Source organism: Limulus polyphemus, unplaced genomic scaffold (genome assembly GCF_000517525.1).
Source record: "Limulus polyphemus unplaced genomic scaffold, Limulus_polyphemus-2.1.2 Scaffold1176, whole genome shotgun sequence".
Classification (NCBI taxonomy): Eukaryota; Metazoa; Arthropoda; class Merostomata; order Xiphosura; family Limulidae; genus Limulus; species Limulus polyphemus.
This window is the reverse complement of record NW_013666786.1, coordinates 190,476-214,364: the sequence shown is the minus strand read 5'-3', so window position 1 is coordinate 214,364 and position 23,889 is coordinate 190,476. Positions and strand designations below refer to the sequence as shown.

Sequence of the window (23,889 nt, the reverse complement as noted above, 5' to 3'; positions counted from 1 at the left end):
TGAAAATTAAACCTTATTTTCAATAAGCAATCCTGAAAAATATTTGGGGGTGCTTAACTTTTTTCCAGGTGTATAGATAGAGGTATATCATATACATTGAGTATATATAGGTATTAGTGTGCTGGTTAAGGCAGAATTTTGGTCAAAATCGTGCATTTTGGGTTAAAAGCATGAAAAAGGGTGCTGTAATACATTTACCTATGATAAATATCTTTGGTGGCCATGGTGATAACCAATGTTTCTGTCTGTTTAAAACTTGAGATGTTGCACATATACATTGACAAATCGAAGTTGCTTTATTTACATGAACAGATTGGTATGGATTATTTTATAACAGAAAATTGTAGCATTTGCTATATTTACTTGCAGTTACTATTTTATAAATGACAGTAGTGATCTCTTGACTCTGGATTCCAACGATCATGAACTCTTATGTTGTGGAAACTGTCAATAGTGTGTATAAAGTAGGTCAGGATTAACATGACCTCTTTGTTAACGAGAGGTGTGTAGAGCAATCCAAACCCATTCTAGAAACAATAAAAAAGAAAAAGCTGCAACTGTTCTCTTGAAAAAAGTCATTCATGAAATAGAAGGTCCAAACTAGAAGATGGCTGTGCTTTATTCTCCAAGCTGTATATAGCCAGTCATGGGAGGCAATCTTGAAGAATATTTCCAGCAAGAACACTAGCCTTCGCCTCCATCCTTGTCCAGGGTGGGTGAAATGAGATCTGGCAACAAACCAGGTATTCTTATTGAGCTTGAGTCATAAACACAACCCCCTGATGTAACTCCACTAGTAACTTCTGGAGTACTAGATCGGGCCACGATTTTTCAAGTTCTTTCACCAGGAACTTCTCAAACATTCAAGAATATGTCAACATCGTATTTCTGCAGTATATCTTGCAACAACTAGAACATGTAAATAGACTGTGCATAGTTTAGGATACCTATATGCCAGATGGCATAAAGGCATCATCGATAAAGAAGAGAGGCAGCGGTTTGAGGAGGAGGGTTACTGGCAAAGCTTTCTTCGTTCAATGACAACAAAATTAAACTGTTACATCTGCTGGCAAAACGAATTATCGCAATCGAAATAGAAGTCCAAGAGGTTTGATGACCGAGTACTTTCTGTATGTTCACCTAGCAGAAAAAACAAAAGTCGCATTGAGCCATGCTCACACGGAGAAGCTGACGCATGGTTAATGCTGCATCTATCAGATTCTGCACATAACATTATACTGAGTGCTACAGGCACAGATGTAATGTCATGATTATGTCCATCTTGAAAAAATTCCAGTTACCTAGGTATGGGTTTTCTTTGAAGTAAGAAACACAACAGGTACATCGAAGCACATGAAATTGCATCCACCTTTAAACCCTTTGAAAGCGAAGACATTATCAATGTTTCCCTCATTTACTGAATGTGATACAACATCATTCTTTGCTGGAAAAAGCCCAAAAAACAGCCTGGAACACATGGAATATATCCTTTGGTGTTGCAGATGAGTTTCTAACACTGACAGGATCTCCTTAACCTATTCCTGACAGTACCATGGAGCTACTCGAAAAGTTTGTCATACTTATGTATCAAAGAACCAGTGGACTGTTTACAGTCAATGAGACAATGTAGCAACTTTTTCGCTGAGAAAGTTATAAGCTTTGGAAAATATGCCAACAATACAGGCAGCTCTCAAACAGCACACACTGTGTGCAGCTTATTTAGGAAGACATTTGATAGGACAGTTTATCCAACAAGATCCATAGTTACCTAATCCTGCCGACTGGAGTTGGGAGAGGACAGAGGAGTTTCCGTGAAAATCAAAATGGACAACTTTTGGTCAGTCTCAAGAAATGTGCTAGGAGCTGATACACTGCAGTTGTAAGAAGGCATCCAGAGGCCTTTTCAGATATTTTAAGTGTAGCCTGAAGTGCACTGCTCTGTGCTACTGTGAAGGAAACTGTTTTCATGATTAAGTGAATTTGTGCTATTACGTTCACTGTGTATAATTGTGATGGCCTGCTATAATATTTCAATACTGTGGTTAAGATCTTCATGTCGTTTTGATATAAATATGTAAATTACGTGTGTTTTGTGATGATGAGTAATTTCTGTAATTCTGGAAACATCTAGTTAAGTTGAAAACCAGATACATATGACTTCTTTGTTGAAACTAAGTGTTGCCTAGAATCTAAAACATATCGTTTGTTGATAATCTAGCTTATTGTTGATTAGTTGAACAATAAGACATTTTCAAGCTAATCTCTGTTAAGTTTAAGGATATTTATGGTAATATTTGGTTGATAATTATTATACGATCTTTCAGAGATGGTGTCTGCGCCAAACTCTCTATATGTGTGTATGGAACGGATAAATGATAAGATTTATTATTAAACTATGAACATGTATAATTTTATTCGTGAAATTACATTTTTCTTATAGCAAAGCCACATCGGGCTATCTGCTTTGACCACCGAGGGGAATCGAACACCTGATTTTAGCGTTGTAAATCCGTAGACTTACATTTCGTATTTGTTATCTAATATTACTTGAGAAACACAATCACCATGTGAAAAAACAGCATCATAATGAATCTTGCATTTATAAGCATGATTTTGATGAAGTACCAGATCAATACCTTTGTTTGTAGTTAAACACAAAGCTACACAATGGGCTATCTGTACTGTGCTCACCATGGTTATCGAAACCCAGTTTCTAGCGTTACAAGTCCGTAGAGTCATCATTGTGCTTGGCATGACAATCTTTGTCGGTATTTAGGTCTTATAGACCTGGGAGGATCAGGTACATTTGACCTCTTTCTCCCACCCTGGTAGATGGTAGCTGGTTTTTGTTGAATATTAATTTAATCAGTACATGAAAGTCAGAGTATCCTGCACTTATTTTGGCCCCTTTCAGGACAATGTCCATGTATGTAATTACTGTAATATTCTTACGAATAAACACATTTTCTCTTTACTAGTTCTGCACTTGGCGAACATTTCCACATGTATTTATCACATTTTATTAGTTTTAAAACTCCTCGAGTGCATTTCACAAAAATATCCTACTAATGCTGTCGTAGCAGTTTAAAGCTAATGTAAGTTTCTTAGTTTAATGCATGGTGGCTTTATTAAATGCTTATTTTTAATGTACATATTAGTTGGTGAGAGGTACGTTTGTGGTCAAATATTTAAATAAATAGAAAACATTTATTTCATGAGGGAGCGGAAAGGGTAGAATGTATTTTAACTCCTTTTTTAAATTTGTAATGCTTCTAACCTGTATAGATTATCTCATTTTTAAATTTGTAATGCCTCTAACCTGTACATATTAACTCATTTTTAAATTTGTAGTGTCTCTAACCTGTATAGATTAACTCATTTTTAATATTGTAGTGTCTCTAACCTGTATAAATTAACTCATTTTTAAATTTGTAATGCCTCTAACCTGTATAGATTAACTCATTTTTAAATTTGTAGTGTCTCGAACCTGTATAGATTAACTCATTTTTAATTTTGCAGTGTCTCTAACCTGTATAGATTAACTTCATTTTTAATTTTGTAGTGTCTCTAACCTGTATAGATTAACCCATTTTTAAATTTGTAAAGCCTCTAACCTGTACATATTAACTCATTTTTAAATTTGTATTGCATTTAACCTGTATAGATATAAAATAAATCGAAAGTTTCCAGGAAACCACCCGTTTGGTTCAAAACATGGAAATAATCAGCTAGCTATTGATCGAGACGCCAAGCTTCGATCTTCTCGATCGACTCTGTTTAAGCCACATCCTTCACTTCCCGCATCACAACACACGGGTATAGGTTACTTATTGATTACTCTACGTTACAGTCGTGGATTTATCACTTATTCTTTTTAACCTTAACGCATGAGTGCTGGTTAATAAGCATGCAAAATAATGCCACACTGCAAGAGGTTTAAAGTTTTGCACATACTCATCTGTTAACTAACATAATTTTGTTTCTTTCTACGAATTCTCTAAGCCTTACGTCAAATAAACATATTAGTTTCTTTCAGTAATTTAAATTATTCAGTGCTTCAATAAGTAAATTATTTAATTACATCATTTTATGGCTTCTTTATTGATAGCATCGTTTTCTTACTTCATTTTACATATACACATCTACTATACCTTTATATATTTCATCTTGTTTAACTTCTACCATTCTCTTAGTCCTTTTCTTCGCCCCATTTAACATCTGTTAATACAATACCTCCGATTTTTCCTTACTTTTGAGGTTATTTAATCACCGTCCTAGTTATTTTCTCGTTCTCTTATTATTTCATTTTCTTCTTTTTTGTAGTCCAGTTATATTCATTAAACATATATTTTATATTTTTCCTTATATTAATTTTTGTATGTGTATGTTTTTGATTTTTCAGAGCTTTATTCCAGTATTAAAACTTTTGTGTTTCTAAAAGTATGAAAATCTAGTTCAATAACCTTATATAACGTAGCGTAATTATCACAATATTTTTATTCAAGATCTTATTTTATACTCAGTTTTTAGGATTCGACAATTCTTCGTATATTAATAGAACTTCATGCATTTTAAAGTGGCATGGCGGCATAGGTGGTTTGATAGTTTAGACGGCATTATCGATTCTTATCTTCAAATAATCTAAAACAGTTTAATCACTAGTGAGACAATTTATAAGATCATCACCCACATTAGATTTTCAAATAAACTTTTAAAATCATATTGGTAACCTATACGATCATGCCTTCAAAGTCTTGAAAATTAAACGATTACTCAATTACAGTTTCTATGACGTCAAAAATCTATAGCGACTGCGCACTAAAGACAGTTCTTTTTTGTGAATATGAACGACGGCTGTAACAAGTCATAGTAAGAAAACATTACATTTTAACAGATTTTTAGCTTGCCATTTCTTTAGTATATATATATAATTTTCATGTTTAACTGGAATGTGTAATGTATGTTGATAACTGAAAGAAACATTAAGATTATTTCGAGTTCTAGAACAACAAATGTTGAATACAATTTCTTTAGTATTATAACCCAACTTTTAAGTAGCCAAAAACATTTCTGAGTATTCTAGAAGCATTGCTTGCAAAAGAACGGCAAACAAACACGACTGCTTGTAGATCATAAAAACTGTAATATTTATCAATAATATCTGATGAAACCAAGTTACTACATACATCAGAACTAAAGATTTACACTATAATTAGTGCGTACGTAGCTACTTTAATATACTTGTCTAACTAGCAGTAGGCAATGTCATAAAACAAAAAGAATGGTTAGAATGCACTGATTCATCAGTGGGGTAATCACACTGCTTTCGACATTTTCGGTTACAATCCCATAGTAAGATTCGTAATCTAGACCTACTTTGATATAACTTTAATTATAACATACCAAATTTATTAACCCTTTTTGTGTTTATCTCAACTTTGGTTTTTCTTTAGAAGTCTACTACTACTGACCAACTCATAACAACGTCTTAGAAATATCATCTTTAGATACTTTCCTACAGTTATAAACCGCCTTGGAAACACATAACTGTCATTAAACCTTTTTCTAAGTTGTATTATGTTGTATCCGAGTTGCTGTTCTGTCGTTATTTAAAGAATTCTTCTTATTTCTACTCAGTACTGCTGTCAAGAAAAATTGGTTCATTTTGCAGCGCGTAAGTACGTTTACTTGTGGTTTTAGTTACAGTAAAGTTGGCCAATCGACCACAGTGCATATACTTATTCTGTGCAAATACAAGATGTATTACTCTCAATGTGAACTAAAGATTAGACTCTTGAATTTTTTCTTAAGCTTTTCTCTTCATATTTATTTAATTAAAACGCTTCACTTCCATCATTTTCACCTTCGTGGCTTTTTACTTCTTAATCCCTTACTTACCTAACGTTAACTCATTAATTCAATAACAAACATGCTGCATTATTCTGCTCATTTATCTCTGGTTAAATACTATTAATTAATAGTATTTCTTTTATTTTCAACTCCTGTTCATTATTAGCCTAGCATGGATTTCAAATTGACCTCTATTTATGAGCTCATTACACTTGTACTGCGCGTGTCTCTTTATACTTAAATATGACGTATATCTCAAATTATATATATTCCTAGTGTTGGAATAAATATATATATAACTTAACTTACATTAAGGACGTTTTAATTCTTATAAAGTACAATAGAAGTTTTGTAGACAGATATTCGATCTTTATATCTCAAAAATACTGTAATCTACATATATAAACTTAAACATACATCTCACCTCCATTTGAGAATACATTTGATGGACTAGCTTACTTAAATGTGTTCTAATCACAATGGCCTGTTTCCCAGTAAATGGTATAACAAAAGTAATTTTGTTTCGTTACATCTCAAATGGATGGTGTAGAAAGGCCCGTCGTGTTTAAATAATTATAGATCACTTGATTCATAATTCCTGTTAGGAAAACATTTTTAATAAGAATTCCTTAATCTTTTTTACCTCTTCATGAAATATATATATATATATTGGTTAACTCATATGCTCGATGAACCATTATTTTTACTACATCTTTCTTAAAAGACAATGGTATGTAGCTATCAAAGTTGAAACATAAACCTGTAAACATCTTGTTATAGGAAATTTCACATTCAAAATTTCCCTTATTGTTATGAATAAATAGATTTAAAAATGAAAGTTTGTAGAGGTTTTGGTATTCAACATTATCAAGGAAGTTTAATAAACTTTCAACATGTTAAAGTTCTCTACAGATGATAAAGGTATCATCAACATATTTTCTATAATCAACTGGTTTAAACTATATTAGACATTCTTCTAGCCACACTTTTTCATGGTGGCATAGGAACAAATTTGCAAGTGACTGAGCTAATGTAGACCTCATAGCAACTCCTTCAAGTTGGTCATAAATCTCTTCATTAAATAAAAATGGGATTTCTCAGTACCATAACTATTGATTTCTTGAAACAAATGTTTAGGAAATTTCATTTGATTATTATCATCTTGATATATTGGTTTAGCACTCACATTTATAGTCTCTTTTAGTGGTATATTATTATATAAAAACTCTACATCAAACTAGCATAATAATACTCTTTCTTGAAATCCAGATATTTTATGTTTTATAGTATATTCACTTCTAAAGAGGTTCTAACAACAACTAATAACCTTTCTAGTTCATGATTATATGTGCCTATAGTGCAAACTTTCGGTCTAACCAGACAACCATCTTTGTGTATTTTAGGAACCCTATACATAACACCTATATGGGAACTAAATGGTCTTAATGTACGATATTAAATATTTGCTGATAAATTATCTTTTTTTTAAATCTTAATAAGTATCTTTGTAAGTTATCTCTGCTTTTAGTTAGATCTTTCTCTGACGTCATAAGTTTAGTATTATCATTTAGGATACCTTTGACTTTATTCGCAAAGTTTTATATAAAATATCCACACTATTTCCCTTATCAGGTTTCACAATCACTATATCTTCATCACTGGGCCTGGCATGACCTGGTGGTTTGGGCGATCAACTTGCAATCAGGAACGCGAGTTCGAATCCTTATTATCGAACATGTTCGTCCTATATGTTTTTCTAAGTATCGACAATATAAAACGGTTATACCTATTGACAATTATATCAGCAATTGACCCATGTTTTCGAAATCAAACACAATTATTAATATCACAAGATTTACAATCCACATCCTCAAGTCATATTCGAGCCTATTAATAACTTATATGCCACTTCACTTTTAAGGTGTTTTAATTTAGAAATTCAATTTTGTGTAGGAGTAGGAGACGCTATATGGTCCGTTCCCATTCTACCATCAATTAAAATTATCCATTTAGGATCCATGACGCAATATCATCCCAGCAGTCTAAAAGAGTGATGATTGATGACTAGAGCTTACCATGAAGAGATCAGCTGGGGATGACTTTTTTGCAGTGCCTCAACTGTCAAATTTAAGTGCATGAAATTACTAATGAGAAACAGTTGTATGATCTAGTCCAACCATGGAGAGTGTAGCCAGAACCTATTGCGGAGCTAGGACTCAGCTATGCCAACTCTGTCCCTTACAGAGCCTGAGAATTGCCAACTATTGCTTCACAACCAGCATTACTTAGCAATGGAAGTGTAAAATCCGACTGATGCTTTGCAATGTCGGTTCCGCGCCAGCAGATGGTGGAAGAGAGAGAAAAGACTTCTGCAGAATGACCTATGTTAAACAAATGTGCCATAGTTTAAGAGTATGGTTTGTTTTTGGTTTTGTTTGGAATTTAGTGCAAAGCTACACGAGGGATATCTGTGCTAGTCGTCCCTAATTTAGCAGTGGAAGGTAGCTAGTCATCACCACCCACCGCCAGCTCTTGGACTATTCTTTTACCAACGAAAATTGGGATTGACCATCACATTATAACGCTCCCATTGCTGAAAGGGCGAACATGTTTGAGAAAAGGGATTCGAACCGGCGACCCAAAGATTTAGAGTCAAGAGCCTTAACCACCAGGCCATGCTAGGTCCAAGGGAGATATGAAATACAGCTTTGCAGACATAACATCTTGGGGTTGCAAGAGTATATTTATAAGGTCGTGTAATCACATTACCAAAAACCTAAACAGTATGCACGGAAAGGCTTTGGACCCACTGATGCAAAATAGTTTCTAACACTGTGCTCATAAAGTCAATGTCAGAACCCCACTGTTCCTACCCAAGTCTGACTTAGTATTTGTTTCTGTAACAGCTAGCATAGTGGCTCTTTGATTTGTAGCTTTGTGAAGAAGTCTGCTTACTTGCCTTCAGAAATTTGATTAGTGGGATATAACAAGGAGATGTAACAGGCATTAGTTGTATTAGTAGCATTTACAAAACTGCACATTGTTCACACAATGTCACAAAGCCTCCTTGAACATTTGATGTTATTGTTACACAGATTAAGGAATTGACAGATTTTTTCAATATACTTCTTTGATATCTTAGGAACCAGATGAAATGATTTTAACCTACTGTTACATAGATATTAAACAGCTACCGTGTAAATTATAAATACTGACTATAAATCCGGCAACTATAGAGGTAAAATGAATGCTGCATGAAGAGATTACGCATACCTCTGAGAACTTGTGGTTTTGGTGTTAACCACAGTCAATAAATAGGAAGTTACACTAAAGTTCTGCACTATCATTCATGAGGTAAACATAGCAACATGGGCTGGTAAGTTTCCATTGCCATGGATAGACGGATATTTGCCTATCATAAGAGCTCATACTGATTTAGTTTCTTAAACTTGGGTAAGGCTACTAGCATGTTGAGTTTAATTATATTCGTTAAACTAAGGCTACGTTCTAAAAATGACGTACGGGGTCTTTTTATCAGCCTTTCAGCTTGTGCAGAAATTCAATGGCATTACTCAGAACACACACACACACACACACACACACATATATATATATACCGGTGGCTACAATGAGCATGTTGTCTCATTTATGCTGTTGATGTACTGTTGATCAACGTGATGTCTAAGGCTGCAATTAAATTTTTCTGTTTCATGTTTCAATACATTCGAGATAACAACTTGAAGCTTAAGCCTGGAAAGTATGTTCAGAAGTGCGTAAAGGTGGATTATCTTGACCACATGGTAGGTAGGAACAGTATTAAGATAGTTTGATGACGAGGAACCTACTTCATAGAAAATAGTAGTTTGGAGATGGCTTGACGTTGTGTCACATTTCACCAAGTTCCCGTCAAAGAGGCTTGTAATATTGCACTTGACGTCTACTGTAATGACCCCAATCCTTTAATTGATATCCTCAATACACTTTTTGTTTTCCTCTTAGAATTCACAACAACAAAAACATACTTCATTTTCAACAAAAACTTTCTTCAGGAACATGGTTTAAGCATGGGCAACCCTGTTTCACCTGTTCTCGCCAACATATTTATAATCCAGATCAAAACCTAAGATATACAATCCGCACTTTATCCTCCGCTATACTGGTATAGATATGTTAACGACACCTTTGCTGTTTTCATTTCTACCGAACACATACACACTTTTTTGAGCACGTAAATTCCAATTCACGTTTGAACATGAAAATAACAAACAGCTATCTTTTCTTAACATCAACATTATTAGATCCGACTCACAGTTCAAAATCAACATTCATCGAAAAATCACTCGCACAGGCCTCTACATCCCCTGGAACTCCGCCCATGAATCCAGACAAAAAATCAACATAGTAAAAAACTTTTTTAAGACTTTGCTCAACTGACTATATAGATAAAGAAATCAACTCTATAAAGCATTCCTTCATTCACACCAATAAATTTCCACTAACCATTGTCGAAAAAGTTCCATACAACTACCACAACAAGAACCCCAAAACTCAACTCACAAACAAAATTAACACTAATGCACCAAACAACAACATAATATAACTCTGAAGCTTACCATTTATCCCTGACATAAGTTCAAAAACATCAACACTTGGAGAAATCTTACCATTAAACATAAAATTCCTATTGACTTCAAATGCACCCGAAAACCTATCCCTAAACTAAAATCATCATTAAATTAATATCACACAATATCAACGTTATTTATAAAATAACGTACAATAACTATCCGGAATTGTACACTGGAGAAATCTGAAGAAAACTGGAAACCAGATTCACTCAACATAATAAAAAACCCTCCTGTGTTTACCACCATTGCAACTCAAAAAACACAGCATATCCATACAAAACACTAATTTTAAATATAGAACCAAACATCAATAAACGTAGAATAAAAGAAGCTTGAACAACACAGCTCCACCCTAAACCAACACCTCGGGGTACCAAGATACCTATACTAGGCTGTGAAGCAATCTACGGTCATGTAACCTCTTTGTTCCATAATGTATATATATATTCATGTGTCTCTGAGGATGACATAATCTTGTAGAAACGTCGTACATTTTTAATAAAACTTTCTTCATTACCCAGTCAAGCAGTCTCCAAACTTGCACAGATCGCAGCCACCTAGAACTAAGACCAGCCCACAACCAAGACAGGATAAAAATTATCATTGACCTTGTTTCGTAATACTGGACTTTATAGCCAACTTATTAACTATTGTAGTAACATTATTAATTCTGACTAAAGTATATACAAGTAATAACTGGGATGATGACCATGAGCACACCATTCAGTTATTAAGATATGCTGTAATCGACACAATAGTATTTATTTATTCAAGGCAGGAATGCAAGTTCCTTCTTGTTTCTGACACTAATGGTACTGGTATCAGAACTCATACTTTTGCAAGTGAGGCGTGTGTACTTACATACATGAGCAGTAACATTGATTCCTGCCGAATAACATTATTGCATCGCTAAAAAGAAGTGCCTTGCAGTCGTCTACTTCAAGCATTTCATTTATTATCTGTGTGGGTGGGATTTCACTATCAGAGTAAACCATGCATCTCGCAAGTGCCTGGTAAACAACCAATTGGATATGATTGTGTGATGAATATTGTTGTTAAAGCTCTTTCCCAATCATGAATATCAGAAAATAAACCTACAAGCTAACTTAAATAATTATAAACACAAAGAAAATCATATATATGTATTTATATAAACATAAAAAATTATAAACCTAACAGCATCAAGTTCAAGAAGGCGAATATCAACTATTATCTGACGCCAAGTATATTCTTTTTGCAATTGTTCTAAGACTAGCATTTTTTTTTCTTGATTTGAATGCACTTATGATTGATTGTAGGAAGAGAAAACGCGTAAATTTAAAATATCTTTTATACTTCAATTTGGCTTACAATTTTACAGGTTAGCGTTTGAAATAAACGTAAACGCATTCATTCAACAAACAACAGAAAACAACAAGAAATACGACAGTAATGATATATATCCTTTTTCTGAGATTTGATATCTAACGACATCGAACCATCTGCGAAGAATATAGAGAAAAGAAGTTTTTAATGGAAAAGGAGGAGTTAAAATAAAATTGTACAACAATCGAACAGCACCAAAACGAGTTAGCCGATAATGTAATTTCCCCGAGAGGGTGCCTAAAGCAGCTTGAAAGGGTCACCTGTTTTAACCACTATGCAGTAGAGTGTTGTCTGTCAGTCAGTCAGTAGATACTAAAATGACGTCACATAAGGGACGCTTAACGTTCCAAATTGTACTGTCGTGACGTCAGTAAAACGTGCACATACCATGAATCACGAGAAGAATTATGCACTCTATAAGCTATAACATAGCATGACAAATGAAGTTCAAAAGGAAGAAATAAATATATTTGTTACTCTAATTTTGATTTTATTTACTCTTGAAACAGAACACTTTTGGCGACCCTGTGGAAATACATCTAGTACATACCATCAACATGCACGCTCTTTGAAACAAAGAAATATATTACGTTTAATTTATTGAAGTTATTTAAATCTAAATTCATTCCGTGAGATGCACACGATTTCTTAACATGTATTTGCAACAGTATGAATTTAATCAGTTTAATGGGAAATACTTTTACTTAACCTGCGGATGAGACTATTAATCTTATTGAAGTTTATTGAAGTCATTGTAAGAAATACTTGCGAGTTTAGCAAATTGTATATTATCTCAAAAATTATAAGTAGAAAAAATTTAAACACAAACTTAAGTGTAACTCAGCCTTTCGCTAACTGAATAAAGAAAACGTTTTATAGTAATATTTACTTATATACAGACTTGTGACTCAGCAGACTCTATGTTAGGTTGTGGAAATAAGATGGTATCTTTGGTGATTATTGGTATCAATTACAATATTTATGGTAGTTTTGGTGATTAGTGTAACTTATTACGATATTTATGATTTTTTGTGTTTAATGGTATTGATTATAATATTTATGGTATTTTATATACATTTTTGTGTGATTGATATACTATTAGAAACCATGTAATCAACTTAATTAGTTACCCTGGAGTTTGTCGACCTTGGGCAATGGGGAGGAGACAACGATGTTACCAGAGACGATGACGTCATAGTTCCACGAAGTGAAACCAGATGGCGCATTGGTGTTAAAAACTTTCCAGCAGTAAGTTAAATGTGTTAGTAACAATATCGTCCTATAGAAACACAAATAAATGAAAAATAGATGAGACATTTTGAAATCTGCATGTTGTCCCATGGAAGTATAGAAACACCTTTGTAAAACGTACGTAATTAAATGTAAGTTGAAATCTGTATAAAATCCTCAGTAACGTTGTACACCTTTGTAAGACCCACATAATACAAATAGATATATAAATGAAAACAAAAAACATAAGTTGAGACCTGTATGCAGCCCTACAGAACTGTCAGTCTTTGTAAGCTGTATTTAATGATTTACTTATAAAGTGAAACTGATAACACATGGTTATGAAATTAGATTAAATCATTAGTTTTAAGACTTTATTACTATAATGCAATGTTGATCTATATCACACACCTAATGTTTTTATAAATATTCAACAACACAGCCAATCGTCTTTGTATGATTTATTATGCATTTAACAAATTGATTGTAGTTTTTAGTTTCTATATTTAAACATATGCTTTACAATTATTGTCCTGAAAAAGGACGCTTATTTAAATATCATGCTCTTTCACAAGTTTATCTTTATCCATATAACTATGTTCTTGACAAAATATGTCATTTCACTTATGTACTTTATACAGTGTTTCTACGGCCCGAAGATATTATCATTACTAAGGATAGTGTTACTTTAGGCAAACAATGTTCGGTATGACACCTGGTGTTTCACTTTCACAAGTCAACGAGACAAGTATTATGACACACGTATTATCTATTATTAGAACGATGCAGTTATCATAGCCAATAATTTACTTTACATACATTATTAGTTGAATGGCTAAAACCCCAAACTAATGAAGCAAGATCATATATGAAACTATTATTAACATTTACCAAAACTCAAACAAGAGCTCTGTCTACGCTTTTGATTTAAAATCCCATGACACAGAAGGCACAGTGGCTTTACAAAAAAAATAATATTTAGAATACCTGAATAAAATTCTGAAGACATTTTACAAGATTACCTGTAACGCTTGGAGACAACTCTATGAGCAGCAATCTCTTCACCTGCCATTACTAGGTCGGCGTCAGTACGTATTCGAATCTTTCAGCACAAACGTGAGGTTTGTTGTTGATAACTTTTTGTGCCAATTACTTTTTTGGAGATCTCACACCACCTGAGAAAAAACAACAACTGGTAACCTATTTTTAACATCCTCATAGCTGAGAACAAGAATTATTGATCTACTGTTTGTGGCTTAATAACTTCATTGGGATAACGTAGATGAATAACTGCTAGTTCTTCACATGTGAGAAAAACGGTTTCATACTTACTGCTGATCTTGGAAATAACAGTTGTCGTTTTACCTAGAAAATTTAGTCGATAAAATTGGTATAATTTCACATCAGAAAATTAAAATAAATAAGTATACGCCAAGAAAGCTGAAAGTGTGGTTGTTGCGTTGGCTTATTTTCTTTAAAAGAATAAGTTTATATAATATCTGATCAATGTTTGAAGTTAGTCTGATGATATAAGTATTTTCATACTTACTAAATCGTTATAGTATAGTAACACTATTACACTTAGTTGGTTTTACGTCAGAGACACAAAGTTAACACTTTTTTGCATTATAGGAGTACTTAAAAACTGTGACAACATCCTTTATCAAGAATAAACAAACTAATATTTCCTGCTACCTCAACTACAAAGCCAACAATTGTGATGAAGCCCCAGTACACGTGGTACCCACGTTAGCTGATAACTGCTGTGGACAATGTTCGATCAATCGCTTTCTATATAGAACGTGGTCCTTAAAATTTTATCACGTCCGGTAAAGTTCAGTTATTTTTTATAACATTAACAGTTTCGATGAAGCCTGTTATCGATTATTTAGGTTCAATTATCTTGTGATATGTTAGTTCTAAGAAACAATTATACTCAAATCGAATATTTAACAAAAAATAATATTAAAGTACATCAACCTTAGTTACCTGTACAGCTTTATCTCGTGTTGGCATGACTACAAAGGATTTCAAGTTGACAACAAAGCTTTTTCAAGCTTACAATTGACTGAAATGTCTCCTGCAGTTTAAAACTTTTGAGAAAAATTATTGGAAATGTTACCTAGACTGAAACAGGTCTTATTTGCTCCTGTAATATCCGTCATCAACCGTCTTGGGCACTACTGCACGCGGCACTTGCCTCGATCAGCTGACGCAGCCTTTCTGACAGATCAATGGTGACGGTTGGGACCACCGGCTGAGGGGAGGCAGGTGGTAGAGAGAAGAGAGGAATTATAACGGAATACGAGAGAAAGAAAACTGGTAAAAAAATCGCCACTACAACAAACGATATAACGCAATGTAAACTCTTCCATAAGTGTATAACAGAGTAATTTAACTCATACCGATTGCATGACAAAGTTAGCCATTACATGCATAATAAACATATTAGAAAAATGTCAAACTGGTTCTAGTGTAATACCTTTAACTAAAGTTCTTCCCAAAATGATCGAACATATATCAATAATTTCTATATTTAAAATTATATGGTAGACGATAACAGGTCTTTAGAAAATGGATAAAATATGATTTTTTATTAACCAAATAAAACGTCACAAGCCAATTTCTCTATGAAACCTACATTTGATGACGATACAATATTTACTTAGGTAATCGTATGTAGTGATGCAATAATTTCGAAAAACATAATTTTGTTTGCTTGTTATTAACCACAACGCTATCTGTCTTGAGTCCACCGTTGGTATCGAAACCCTATCTTTAGTGTTATAAGCTCTTATACGTACCGCTGAACCACTTTTTAAACGAACAAAAGTGGAGGTTTCATAGATCAGACGACATACAAAAAGTTACTTTAAATTTACAGCCTTAAGATTCAATAACTTTGAAGATTCAGACTGCAAAGAACAATTTCATTCTACATCCTGTAACTGGATCCAATTATATTTAAACCATTTAAAACAATATTTTAATAATCACACAGTGAATTACGTTTTTAGTGTAAATATATAGTTCAAATTACCTTTGTTACAAACTAGCCTATTTACGATGTAATACTATAATAGTCGTTATTAAGTCGAAAAAAGTTTTTAAGCCTGATTTCGCGATTAATTTCCAAATAATGCTGACTTTGTGTGCTTTACATATGGGTAAAGGATCAAGTACAAAAATAAGTTCTTTTGTACAGTTCGGTGTAATGTTAATTTAAGCAGTCTTAAGACCATGATTCCGGATTATTACATACAAACAATTCCCTTTCTCACTTAAGAAAACTGAACCTATTCTACCGCTACACAACCTTTGAAGTGTAGTGGTAGAATAGGTTCAATTTTCTTGAGTGAGAAAGAGAATAGTTTGTACGGATGAAATCGACCAATGTATTAATTAAAGTAACTTGTAACTACAATAAATCTAAATATATTTTATATCAAAACTTTTCACACTGCTGAGAAGCCTAATTCATTTCTTATAAGTCTTTTATTTTATGATCTACTCAAAAAAATTGACAAAAAATCAGCGTCAAAGTAAGGAAGTGTAGTTCTGAACAAATATCTTACAAGAAACGTAATAAGCAATAGAAATCTAAAAAAAGAGGTTTAAATAATCATTCTTTTTCGTTGTTGTTCTTTAATCAAAGAGTTATCTTCAACGCAGTGATAGATAACTCAAATACAATCCTGTGGTTATTAATATATCATCAACCCAAAATACATTTTACTTTTGGATTTCTTACAGGACCTCAGTCTCCAACAATTTTCACGCTCTCTTTCACCTTTCATACTTTATAACTCTTCCAATAAAGAAAATCAAAACATGTTTTACACAGTAATTGGTACCAAGTCGACAGACCTTGATCTCTCTCTCTCTTTGAGTTGATCAAGTCCCTCCACCATACAAGACATAAACTTATTTTTACGTGCTTATAGTTGCATGCATAGCCGGACCCAAACTATGCCGGCCTCACAAATGGTTAGCAATTAGGTATGTTTTACCTTTTCTTTTTGTCATCAGACGCCAGAAAACAAATGTTTGTTATATTCTGACCAGAAGTTCTTTCAAGCCACTCAGTGATGACAACGTAAGATTTTTCAATATTTGTGTCTTCATGCATGTTCAACTTGAAAGGTTTACAAACTAACGCTCTTGTAAAATGATAGTCAAATACCTTCGTTTTCTGGTCAGATACAAAGATCGAAACGTTGTTCATTTCGAATTCAGTGTTGAATGGCTTTTTTCTCGATTCTCAATTAATTAGCTATATAGTATGAAAAGATAAATTGAAAATTAATTTCATTTTAAAATTAAATATAAGTTTCTTTCAACTCCTGTTGTACAATCTAATAAGTCCATAAAGGCTGTAATAAAAAATAAATTTCAGTTCTTTCAATGATAACATTCACATAGAAACATATATAAATAGATGCACAATGATAGATGTTTCACAGAGTTAATTGTGAGTTCTCATTTTGACTGTAGCTTAAGTGAATGTTTCATTTGAAGAAAAAAAAACGTAAGTAATATTTTTACATATACTTTTCTCATATGGTGGAAGTTTCAAATCAGCGATTGTTAGTTAATTTAATGAAGAAGTCAAGCAAGGGAACTTTGAGTTTTACTCTTTAACAATCCAAATGTATATTTTGCATGATAATATTAACATAGTAATCAAGATACATGGTAGTGTGTCACGTAAGCTAGCGGTCTAAATTTTTTACTGCAGTTTCACCTAAAGAGTAATAATGAACCGTTTTTAGTTTTTTGTCATTCTGATTAAAGACGGCTGATTTAGAGTAGAAAAGCTATAGGGTGAAAGCATAACTAGATTATTCATTATTCATTGCCTCAACGACTCACAAAGCTTTTTAGATCTAAAAGTTGTTCTAAATTTTCACACTTAACTCAGCTGTTGTGTAATATATATATAAACATCGTTTCATCTGTCAATTTACCGCTTTTCTTGATAACTAAGTAAACAAATGATTATTTTATTATATTATAATTTTCGCTGAAGATGGAATAAGTTATTCCGAAACGTTCGAATCTTGTAAATAAAGTGTTCTATGTTTTATCAATTGCCTTCATCTTCATTATAAAACAAAGCTATTAAATAAAAATAACCCCAGTTAAGATGAAGAGAAACAAAACAACAATAGATAAATTACAAAATGTTAAGCTGAAACTTAAACTATAAACCTTAGCAAAAGAAAAAAATCTCAATCTTAACAAAAATTCTAAATATGATAAACGTTTATTTACAGAAGAAAAAACAACTCATTAAAATATGCTAATAAAAGAATTAGGCTTTTAATACAAAACACAATAACAATTAAGACAGGTTTGCACATGAAACTCTATTCTGCACGTGACCTCCGTCCACTCAGGATCGAATGCTGGCGCCGACAGAAAAAACAGCTTTCTATTCCTGGGTGTCATGTGACATCTTCTCTGCAAAAACCACGGCTAATTGCCAGGTAACAAACAAACAAAACACAATAACAATTAAGACAGGTTTGCACATGAAACTCTATTCTGCACGTGACCTCCGTCCACTCAGGATCGAATGCTGGAGCCGACAGAAAAAACAGCTTTCTATTCCTTGGTGTCATGTGACATCTTCTCTGCAAAAACCTCGGCTAATTGCCAGGTAACGAACGACGTCCGAAATCGTGTAGAAAGAAGCAAAATTAAAAATTGATTACTTGAACGACTTTTCTATGTCAAAACTCAACAGTAAGAAAACAGAAAATTTACATATTAACTAAAGAAGTAGAAAACACATGGTACCGTCCTGGATCACAAGGCCAGTTTTTTTTCTAATCTTCCTTCCTTGTTAAATGGAAGTTTAATAAACTACTGATAGTTAGCTCTTAATCTATTATTTTGCCAAGTGGTGAAAGTTATTATCGACAAAAGGCTGAAGGGAGGAGGATATATTGTTTAGCAAGTTGGACACAAAAATGTGACATTACGTTGGGTTTTCAGCCTCATTAGTTACATTATTTCTCTGTGGACCCATAAAAAAACATTTCATTCAGGAGACAAAAAATAACATGGATAACAAACACTCTTTCGGAAACCATTTAACTTATGTGGGATTCTATCGAGACATAAAAGAACACAACAATGTCTATCTTCAGTACTGTATATTATTTATTTTTTATTTCTATAGCTGTTGATTTCAGTTGTTACTATAGTATTTATTTTTAACTGGCACAAACTTGAGAGGTTTTTTGCTTCAAATTCTAGGACTAAAATTAATGATTATTACAAAGGTAACTTAAAATTTGTTAACTTCAGCTTGCAATTACAGTTGACGTAACCTATTTTTGAAATGTTATCTGACTTTTCCTTCTTCATAATGCTACATATGATACATATAACATGACATGTCTCTTCTTCTGCTCCAGTAGTGTTGTTGAATACAGTTAAAGTTTCGTAGGTTTTCTTCCCTTGTAGACTTCGAGTTTATTTTTTAGAGCAAAGCAGCTTTGTGCTATCTCCTGTGTCCACCGTGAATACTCGAACCCCAAATTCTAGTGTTGTAAGTCCGTAAACTTACCGCAGTTCCAGCGAGGTACAGACTTCGAGTCATCAATAATTTACCATTGGTAAAAATTAAACAGCGTTTCAATATACAATGTTTAAAACTATTTTTTACTTCAAATAATTACATAAATATAAATAGTTTTATGTAAGTAACACAGCTTTCGTAGTTCACCCTAAAAAAATAAGTATTTGTTTTGAATTTCGCGCACAGCTACAATAGGTCTAATTTAGCTGTGAAAAACTAGAGGGAAGGTAGTTAGTCATCACCACCAACTCTTGGGCTACTCTTTTACCAACAAATAGTGGGATTGACCGTCACATTATAACGCCCCCACGGCTGAAAGGGCGATCATATTTGGTGTGACGGGGATTCGCACCCGCGACCTTCAGACGGTGAGTCGAGCGTCCTAACCACCTGGCTATGCCAGGCCGAAAAGATATGTAATGCTAAGACTTTTTCTCGTTATGTACAATACTGCTACTAGCTGACACAAAATATACACTTTCAATGTACAGGTTTTGCTGACATGTGTACAACTATCAGTTGTTTTGTGAGCTGACATTTATTGGAAGAAATATTAGTAAATATACATTCATTCCACTCTACTAACTTACATGCATCGTGACGAAAGTAAAAGTTTGGACAAGATAAATTGAATATAGTTATTTATTAAACCTAAGTGAATGGAAAATCCCACAAATTACAAGTATTGCCAATTCTCTTTTTCTGTACATTCATCTGGAAACCAACCTCGTTCTTTATAAATGAACGCTATAACTGACAAAAACTAAAAAGCTGTAGGCATGACATATCTAACTGCCACATACTGGTACGATTCATTAACTTAGAGAATTCCGAAAAGGCTTATGAGATAAATGGGCCAATATAATTCCTGAGCGCACTGCTTTGTAGCTTAATCCAAAGAGCACGTAGAATTCCTAGACATGTATTCCCAAGCGCAAGGTGAGTATTAACAATGGCAACCGTTAATTCTAGAATGGCCAAGGTTACTCCACTTCATCTTTTTGGTTTCCGGTAACTAACTATTCTCTAACAACCACTTCTATGATAACTTCCTGACATAAAGTCCATAGAGCTGCATGATATAAATATGTATTTGTGTTACTTATGTCAAAGTTACTACGCATATAGTGAGCCAAGGTATGTACAGTGAGCAGTCTGCCCAGTTCTAAAGAAAACGAGAAACAAGAAGTAAAAAACATACAAGGCCATATCTTATGTTTTAAATTTTCATATTTTTAACTAAACTGTTCAGTAAACACTCTAGTAATTAATTTTATTTTTAAACACTATTTGATTTTCCAAAACTGTACACTTTATGTTGCATACCTACATAAAAAACATTTATGAGGAATTTTCTACATGTGCTTTCATCGAACACTTGAACACATACTTGAACTTAACTGTTATTTGCACTCAAAATTTATTATATCAGAACAATGTAGTTAATGTGGGAGTTTTTGTATATGTTATAGCTATTCTTTATACTTTAAATTTTCTATTTCATGCTGAGCTTGTAACATTACAGCACGACTGTTCAGTACTTACATCTTTCATTTTTGGTATTATAACTTCATTATATGTTATAATTTATATACCGAGAATAATTTTACTGTACTAATAGCTCTTGATTTTTATCGCTGTTTATTGGCTGTAGCTCTATCACAAGGATGAAGCTATAATGTTTTTTCGTGTAGTCTCTCTGATAAACAAAATACAAACTTATATAGAGGTGTTGAGGATGTTAATCAAAACGATTTTAGAGTTTCAACACATTGTTACAGTTCATGTCGCCACGTCTGATCATGCTCTATCAAATGACCGTACACATTCCTCCTTCCGGCTTGCTTTCCATAATCCATCTAGCGTACGAGGAAGACGATTTCCTAGTATTTATTTCAACAGTCTGATTACACAGTAATTTATAGATGCTTCATCCGGCAACTTGACGGTATGTCTTTGCTTAGAATAGCAAGAATACTTAATTAATTCTTCAGTTAATTGAGGCATACGTCAGTTGAACCAATATGTCGTGGAAGCAACTTGTATACATGTGGCTGGTGTCGCTTCTCCAGAAGGTAACATTTTAAATCTATGTTGCGTACTTTTTCCTAAGACACGTGGACTGATTTTGCCACTGACCTTTGTGTTCTTGATTTCTGTCCTGTTACAAGACACCGCACTTTGCCTACCACGGCTGGGTTACGACTTGTTACAGGTTTCTTTCTGAATGGTCTTAGTGCCCCAAGTTGATCAAAATTCCTTTTTTTCCCCCTAATACCATGAAGTATATCCCTGTCTTGGAAATTTTAGATTCCCGATCTGAACACATCCATATGATCTGAGTGTGTGTGAATATTTTCCGTCGGAAATGGCTGATACATATCCTTCGATGTCATAACACTGCATACGAAACACCAAACCATCCCAAAATGTCATTATGATACATAACGTTCCATAGTGACCTCATATCGGTTGTGGTTGACTTGTGAAGTAGTGACTTGCATATTCAAAATCATTTTAATGTAACGTACTCAACCCTCTGTCTTAGTTCCAGTTAATACTTAAATTTACATTACAGTGAAACTTCGTTAATAAGAATGCATTTGTAAGAAGTAATTTTTCAGTATTATCGAAACATCTGGATAGTCTAATCAGTCACTTTGAATACAATGGGCACTCTATTAATAGCAAGCGTTATCGATCGGTAAATGTAAGGGTGCAAACTAGTAAAGGCAACTGATGAACAAAAACCTACTGTACGTAGAATAAATTTGTGTACGTTTATTATTTTTATATCACCAATAATTTTACAAACTGCATAATCAAAGTGGCATGTCATGTCATTATATTCACATAAACCATCATTTTGTTCATACCAGTTACAGAATTCGAAATACATAGCACATGTATTGCTTTTTTCTATAAACCAGCATTACGTTTTAATGATGCTGGTGTTTTTATTTGTCTTCATTTGGGAGCACTGTGAGTTGACGTAACTGTATCATAAATCACCCTAATGACCTCTTGATATATGTTACAGTTTACAGTACTTCCCTATTCTTAATGTAATTTTCAGAACGTTGTGGTAAAATGGTATACCCACTGCGAGTACAGATGTTTAGTAGTCAGATATAATCACCTCGTTTCCTGTTCTGATTGATTCCTACCTGACTCTCGTGGAATAATATATGTATAGAAAATGGATGTTTGTTGTAAGAAATAGCTCTATAAATAAATTGTGTTGATACTGAAAACATGTAAGCACCCCTAGTTCAATAACGTTTTTTCAGAAGTAAACGACTAAAATCTTATTTTAAAAGTAGCTTTCAACTTAGATTTGTAAAGCCGCTTAAACAGTATTATCTAATCATAACATTTGAAAAAAGTTATATAAAAACGTCAGCAACGATTGTTCTAAGTAGTTCAACATTTGAACGAGTTATTTTCAAGTAACACCAGACCAATTTTTCTGCTATTTAATAATATATTTGGTTTCGCTGATTTATCTCGATGGCGATAGGGTGTATACTGGGGAAATGTAATCACGTCACTGAAGCAAAGTCACATCGTTATTATAAAGTACAGGTAATAAAGTAATAGCTGAGCTCTTCCATCTCCCTTCGTGATGTTTTGTTTAATTTTATGGTTTTTCAGTAAATACCCTTGAATTCTACATGAAATTTCTTGTGTGAAATTATATAGGTTTTGGTTATCTTTGGGTATTTTAGGGAACCACATTCTGTTATATTTTTTTTGCCTTGAAATATCTTCGTGCTCTCATCGTCCGTTTTCATTTCTTGAAGATCGATATCTGTTTCATTAACTTCAGTGGATGTGTGACTTTTATTTGTTGTATTAGTTCTTTGTTTATCTCTGATTGGTTGTTGCACAAATCTTCTAGTTAAATCTTCTATTCCAGTTTTGATTCCTAAGGCTGGAACATTTTTTGTGTCATTGTATATTTTAGGCCCATCACACACTTATGAACAGAGCATAACAAATCAACATTCAATCAATAACAACAACTTTAAAATATTATGTAAAGAAAACAATATCAATAGAAGAAACATTAAAGAAGCGTTTATTATCCGCGATTTAAAACCTAATTTAAATACAAATACTGGTGTCTCTTTATATCTATTCTAAATTGGAACAAAATGATCGAGTAAATTACTAAAACTTAACACTATATCATAAATTTACCTGATGATGACCACACGAGTGGTC

The 23,889-nt window shown here is 33.3% G+C and overlaps 1 protein-coding gene across 1 annotated transcript in view; it reads right to left on the bottom strand.

The window, feature by feature from the left end:
* LOC106462472 (oxysterol-binding protein-related protein 2-like) overlaps positions 1-15,237 on the bottom strand; it is a 106,709-nt gene extending 91,472 nt beyond the window's left edge. The window contains exons 1-2 of the mRNA XM_022389743.1: positions 15,054-15,237; positions 14,096-14,248 (exon numbers count right to left, since the gene is read on the bottom strand). Coding sequence (XP_022245451.1) covers positions 14,096-14,145 — 50 coding nt within the window. The 5' untranslated portion in view covers positions 14,146-14,248; positions 15,054-15,237. The remainder of the gene's footprint in view (positions 1-14,095; positions 14,249-15,053) is intronic.
* Positions 15,238-23,889: the final 8,652 nt, after the last annotated feature.